This window comes from Oratosquilla oratoria, chromosome 6 (assembly GCF_046742065.1).
Source record: "Oratosquilla oratoria isolate Oo_2021 chromosome 6, ASM4674206v1, whole genome shotgun sequence".
Classification (NCBI taxonomy): Eukaryota; Metazoa; Arthropoda; class Malacostraca; order Stomatopoda; family Squillidae; genus Oratosquilla; species Oratosquilla oratoria.
In genome coordinates, this window is record NC_134782.1 from 19,778,848 (window position 1) to 19,786,347 (window position 7,500).

The 7,500-nt window shown below is 36.9% G+C and overlaps 1 protein-coding gene across 1 annotated transcript in view; it reads right to left on the minus strand.

Annotated features, from left to right (window-relative positions):
• Positions 1-7,500, minus strand: part of LOC143026335 (calcium-activated chloride channel regulator 1-like) — a 93,308-nt gene that overhangs the window by 33,910 nt on the left and 51,898 nt on the right. The window contains exons 5-6 of the mRNA XM_076186544.1: positions 7,164-7,275; positions 674-913 (exon numbers count right to left, since the gene is read on the minus strand). Coding sequence (XP_076042659.1) covers positions 674-913; positions 7,164-7,275 — 352 coding nt within the window. The remainder of the gene's footprint in view (positions 1-673; positions 914-7,163; positions 7,276-7,500) is intronic.

Genomic DNA, 7,500 nt, shown 5'->3' on the forward strand with positions numbered 1-7,500 from the left:
ACATGTATGTGTATGTATATGTATATATATATATATATATGTGTATATATATATATATAGTCTATATATGTTTATATATATATGCACACATATGTATATATATATATATATATATATATATATACACATATATATATATACATTTGAAAGAGACAAGTCTTTTTTATGAACGTAGAAGGGAAATAAAAAATTCTATATAAAAATGAATAGAGAATTGGAAAAGAAAAAATATTTGACCATGTAGATTTTTTCCACTTTACTTTTTATTCATACTTTTTAGAAGAAGAATCAACTTTACTTAGAAATATCAACAGCTGCCCTTCAGGTAAATTTGCAAATAACATATCCCATCGACTCTTTTACCAAGCTCCTTTAACACAATACGAAGTATAAAGTCCTTCTTCTGATATATATAAGATTATCTAATCGGCTCGATTGTGATCCTTGGACTAATTAGGGTCACATTAAACCAAGATTCCACAGTCAGAAGATAATCTTCAAATCACACCATTCTACCCAAAGGTAAGAAAAAAAAAGGATAAAGCATCACTTAATTACAAAACACTCCAATGTTCAAAACCGTAATAAAACAAAGACAAACTAACACAACCCCCCTTCTCACCATAAGGCCGAAAACTTGTACTACCAACGTGCCATAACAGTCCTTGCTTACCCTGACAGCCTCGTCAAGTCCACAGATAAGACACTTGTGACCCTCTGGGACCTGGGAAGGGTTCCTGGGGAGTGAGGAGGTGGCTAGGCGTTGGCGGTCCTCAAGGGTGCTGGGCGTGGGCGTGAGGGGGAGTTTCGTGTAGGCGGTCTGGTCGAAGAGGACAACGCCTACTTCGCTGGCGGCGGGAACGTCGTATACAAGCAACTTGCGGACGGCCTTACGGAGGAAGTCCCAACGTTTCTGGGAAGGGAAGAGAAGAAAAACGTTTTGTGAGTTATCTTTTGGGATATAAAGTGTGTCTGTGGAGATGGTTGGAGAAAGTTAATCAAGTGAATGAAATCTTTTGAGGGTAGCAATAAATAAATAAATAGATAAATGAATAAAAAGTGAATAAATAAAATTAATAGATAATTAGATACATAAATATATAAAACAAATAAATAAAGGCATAGATAAATGAATAAAAAAGTACATGAATAAATCAAATTAATAGATAAGTAGATACACATATAAAACAAATAAATAAAGGAATAGATAAATAAATGAATAAAAATAAAGTGAAATAAACTTGTTCAAGAGCCTCATAGTGGAAGGAAAGGAGAACTTGAGTATGATTATTTCCACAAATGGTCTAATCCATCAAGAATGAAACACTCGACAACAATCTCAACTCTTTCAACACGGTGACGGTCCTTGAATTCAGACGATTTTATTCAGTTAAGTGGGCGTCACCGCATTGAAAGACTTAACTGGCTGGCATTACTGACGTCATATCGGACATCATATCATGTCATATCATATTGTATGCATTTTATTCTCTATTCTGAGCTGTATATCACTGTGTGAGTGAAACATAAATGACAGAGTATTATCTTAAGTCGGATATTATATCATGATATATCATATTGTATGCATCTTATTCTCCATTATGATCTGTATATCACAATCAGTTATACTATCTAAGTGAAACAAAAATGACAAAGTATTATCTTATCTATTCACTGATGATGGTGGTGTTCCTGGTGTTCTTAATATGGAAAATTAATTAGGTGCCATATAAGATCAAACTCATTAACTCGTCTGCCAGGTAGGCACCAGATGCATCGATCTACATTATTTTTCTAATCTTATAGCAGGACCATTTATTGTCATTTTTTAATCTGCATCTGATCGCTTCTTTAGGTTGCTTATCACATATCATAGTAGCTATCTATATACCAAAAGATTTATCCACCCCTTTAAGGAGGTTAGCCAGCTCAGGCATGCATCAACCATCAACAATTTGTTTCAATTTTATTTTCTATCCTTGTGGATGATGGGCTACCCCTGTCTCCCGCCTACTGCCTGAGTCGGAAGCAATGCAGTAAGACACAGCACGTTCGCAGCATGGCTCCGCAGCATGAGCTAGTTTACCCCCACAGCTTCATTTACATGGTGACCCTCCCTCTTCGTTCTCTCGTAATATCTAATATACATAGATCCTACGTCTACGCCTCACCTTGTTTACAATCATTATATGCACAACATAACACAGGAACATAACATTTCTCTTGGGTATGATATCTCCCGAATATGTTCTCTATCTCATACATGCGTCCCGGCTGCCTTCCATATTATCTCCTTTAATTAAATTGGCATTTCTCTTGCGTGGGTGATGTTACGCTCTACGGGCTTCGTTGTTCTTTAGTTTACGTCTCCTCCATGCACAAACTCGAAATGGGATTGTAGAGTGAAAAAAATCCAAATCGGATGCCTTTATATTTCATGTATATATACGTTATGCGGTCAGTTCAAATTAACCCACGATGTATATGGTGTATGCAAGTAAAATTCATTGTCCCCGATTCAGTGCCCTCCCTTTTTGTTTGCAAAAGATTATCTTTATCTCCATTAAATAAATTATGTATGTATAGAAATATATAGAAATATTCTTCTGATATATCGTGATTTCAGTCTCAAATGTTCGTAATTGTACAAGAAATGTATATACGTATATATGTATATATATATATATATTATATATATATATATGTGTGTGTGTGTGTGTGTGTGTGTGTGTGTGTGTGTGTGTGTGTGTGTGTGTGTGGGTGTGTGCGTGTGTGTATATAAAAGGAGGCCTTGTATTACAAAAATAGGATGTCAGAAGTCAAGTAACTAGGCTTACTAACCTTCCCAAAATTGGAATACTTCAGGCGTGTTTATCTTTAAACCAAACATTAAAAAAAGGAAACACTGAACATATATATCTAATTCACTGTATTTAGGCACTCTTATATACAATATACATACGTACACACACACACGCACACACACACACACACACACACACACACACACACACACACACACACACACACACACACACACACACACAGACACACACACACAAACACAGACGCACAAACACTAACACATGCACACACAAACACACACACACACACACACACACACACACACACACACACACACACACACACACGAGAAAAGTCGGTATCGAATACAATACTAATAAAAAAGATAACCATAATAGCTTATATGAAATTGTATGCTTTGCTGTTAGTACATGGAACATCAGTAAACGGTTATCAGATATATTACAGTACAGAACTATATCAGTAAAATCAGCTAATAAAAAGTGTTAAAAATGCTAATAGGAATGCAATTTCTATTACTACTAGTAATAACAACAGCTACAACCATTTACTATGACTAACACTATTACTACTACTACTAGTACAATGTTACTACTACTATTATCGCTTCTACTACCGCTACTACTGCTACTACTACTACCACCATTACTACTACCACTACTACTACTACTGTTAAGGTTACTACGAACATTGCTTAATAATATCACTACTATTATTGCAAATAATACTCTATTACTACCATTACTACTACTAGCGTTACTGCTACCATCACCACCACCACTACCACCACCACCGCCACACCACCACTACTACTACTACTACTACTACTACTACCACCCCCACTCTGTTCTTCAAGATATACACTATATGCTGACATCACTATGCTGACGTTATTTGTCAGAGACAAGGTAACTCTCGCAGAGTTTTGGTGTTCAGTATTATTAAGGTTGAGTGGATCTGAGATGCCCAGCCCTCCCATTCTTGGTAGCAATCCCACTAATTTCTTTTCCTGATTGTTTGGGAGCCGGTCGCTGGTGATGGCGGCAATTAGCTCTTCTCTGATTGCATTTTCTAGGGGTCCCGAAAATAGAGTAATGTGTGGTACACCTGCTGCTGCTGCTACACTACTACTACTACTACTGATACTACTATATATATGTGTGTGTGTATATATATATATATATATATATATATAGATATAAATTCGTTTGTAAAAGAAGGCCAATTGTCCTCGTCTCCAGACACCTCTTGCGCTGACGTCCACTCGTACTTCGTCTGATGTGTTGGAAGTGCGGTGCCTGAAGCAGTGTTGGTTCGATGGTCACGTCCTTGCATACCTCCCGAAGTATTTGGGCATTGAGATCCCTCATCTCGTCATGTCTCGTGCATGTGAATCCACCTCTACTACTACTACCACCACCACTACTGCTACTACTACTACTACTACTACTACTACTACTACTACTACTACTACTACTACTACTACTACCACCACCACCACCATCACTACTACTAGTACTGCAACTATTACTACCACCACTCCACTGCTGTAATAATTTCAACTACTAATGGTGAATACGATAATAGGAATAATATTCATTATGATTTTACTAACTTGCGAGGTAATTATTGTAATTCCTTCGTAAAATGCACATAGAAAGTCAAATCAATATTGACAAAGTACACTGGAGATTATCTTCAAATCCCAAACTGGCGTACATATACTAATTCATTCTTTTCAACAATATTTCTGTTGACAATCTACAATAATTTTATTATAAGAAAACATCTTCCCTCTAAAGACAGTATACATTTTTGTTTTATTTTACTTTTGCTAGGCAGATGTATCTTTTATCAAAAATATACAGCCATATAAAAAATACTAGGATTCTCATACGAGTAAACGTAGAATCTCATTTTTTCAATTAATTTAATCCTTCGGTCAATTTGATTAAACTATTAACTTTACAATGTGAAAATGCTAAAACTTTTCAATTCTTTATCAACATCATCAGTGGATGATCCATGGATTACTCAAACTGATGAGGGAAAGGCTACCGTGTTATTCGATTCGATTTTCTTTATGTAATAGAAAAAAGTGTATAGATGATGCTGTGATGCATGAGGGGGATTGGGTGGGGGATGGGGGGTGAGGAAGTATGTACGTGAAAAAAAATTGACGCAGCCCGAAGGGATTTCTCCCCATCTTCTCTTTTTCTAAATGAGAGGACGGAGAGGGGGGTGGCCGAATTTATGAAGCGGCCTTGCTGTGGATGTGCTGTGTCTTACGACACTGCTTCTGACCCAGGGTAGTGACAGGATGCAGGGATGACCCGTCATCCAGGGGGTGCCAAGATAGGAGGGAGGGAGGAGGGTGGAGGGGAGTGGAGTATATGGGAAATGAAATGGGATGGAGGGATTTCTATGCCTTTTTCTTTTTGGCTACCCCCCGTGTAAGGGGGAAAAAGCCTTTGGTATATGTATGTATATATATACATATATACATATATATATATACATATATACATAGACATATACATACATACAAAAACATAAAATAAATAGAAGCCTATATTCATGGCGCATATATTTATATAGCTGTTGTACACATTCATGAATATATAACTAATACAGATAGGTGCATACATACACGCATAGACAAGTATGTTATATACATTCAGAAGTACATAAAACTGTTTATACGTATACAAATATGTATGTTATGTGCATATACACGTAGACACACACACACACACACACATACACACACAAACATATACACAAACATATACACACAGACACACACAAACACAGACACATACAAACACAGACACATACAAACACAGGCACACAAACACAGACACACACACACACACACACACACACACACACACACACACACACACACACACACACACACACACACACACACACACACACACACACACACACACACACACACACACACACACACATACACACAGTCTTTCACCAGCATGATAACTCAATGTGTTGGATGGATTAGGAACGACAGAAGAACAAAATGTATGGCGGAAGAAGCCCTTGCCCTATAACCAATCTGAATCCAGAAAAGAAAGCCCGTGTGTGTCGAATGTCTTGATTTCTTTGCTCAAGAACGATTCATGTGATTCAAGAGAGACACTGTTGTATGCATGAAGCGGAAGAAAGAGTCTGACAAGGTACCTGATACAAGATTAATATGGAAATTGGAATATCTAGGAAGACTTAAAGAGAGTCTGCTAAAATGAATGAATTGCTTTCTGAAAGACATTTTCGTGGTTGTGGTTTTGGAGGATGAGATGTCCGACTTACGGGAAGCAAGTTGTCGAGTCACACACACACACCTCACTGCTGGCATTAATATTCTCCTCGATATATAGTATATTAACATGTCAGATGGAGCAAATAATTGTTCCAGCGATTGCTGATGATACAAGAGTGAGTAAGAGATAACTATTATTAGAAGTTATCCCTTGAAGATCTAGACAGGTTGTATGAGTAAAGAAAAGTATATAATACATACACACAAACACACACACACACACACACACATATATATATACATTATATATATATATTTATATATATATATATATATATATATATATATATATATATATATATACATATACAAGAAACTATGTTCAACTTGTATCCCTCTTGATAGCGCAATGGTCACTCGTCATTGTTCACTGTTCACTAGTTACGCCTAAGCTGGGTTCGAATCCTTTGCTTGACCACGTATCAATTTCCGTATATGCTTCCATCGAGTTTCTTGTCAGTCTCGACCGTGATGGCATGGGATTAAAGTGAAAATTAATGTGGTTGAAAAGATGAATATATATATATATATATATATATATATATATATATATATATATATATATATATATATGTATGTATACACACACTTCTTTTCAACCGTCAGCCTTCTCTGAGAAGCAGTTGCCTATTGTGAGGTGTTTTACCGAAATAAGATGGTGCAGTTCATCAGCGTATTGCATCTAACCAGGAGGAGAGAGAGCATTGTGGAGTATTAGAATGAAAAGAGACATAGTGGAAGGACAGCGAGAAAAAAGAGAAAAGGTGAGAGAGAGAGAGAGAATGAGAGAGATAGAGAATGAGAGAGATAGGAAGGTATAGAAACAGACATATAAACAATAGATATATAGATAAATAGAGACATAGATAAATAAAGGTACATAGATAAATAGACATAGATAAATAGATAGATAACTAGATATAATGTAGTTAGACATATAGATAACCACATGAATATGAATTTGTATGTTTATATGTATAAATTGGATTATTACCTGAGCGTTCATGACGGTTGTGTCCTCGACGACGATGATAAAGCGTTTTGGCGCCGGCTTGACGTAGTTGAACATCGGACGGACGTCCCGCGACGAGTTCCCGGGCAAGTTCCTGAAGAAGTCACCAAGTGGGTCTCAGGCACATTTCACAGAAACCGTTTATTACTGTCATCATATATAAACGTTTGCATGCTTGCGCGCTGTTCGTCCCGTGCATGTGTATGTAAACTTTTATGCATACATGCATCCCTGCACGGTGTGTGCGTGTGTGTGTGTGTATGTGTGTGTCTGTGTGTGTGTGTGTGTGTGTGTGTGTGTGTGTGTGTGTGTGTGTGTG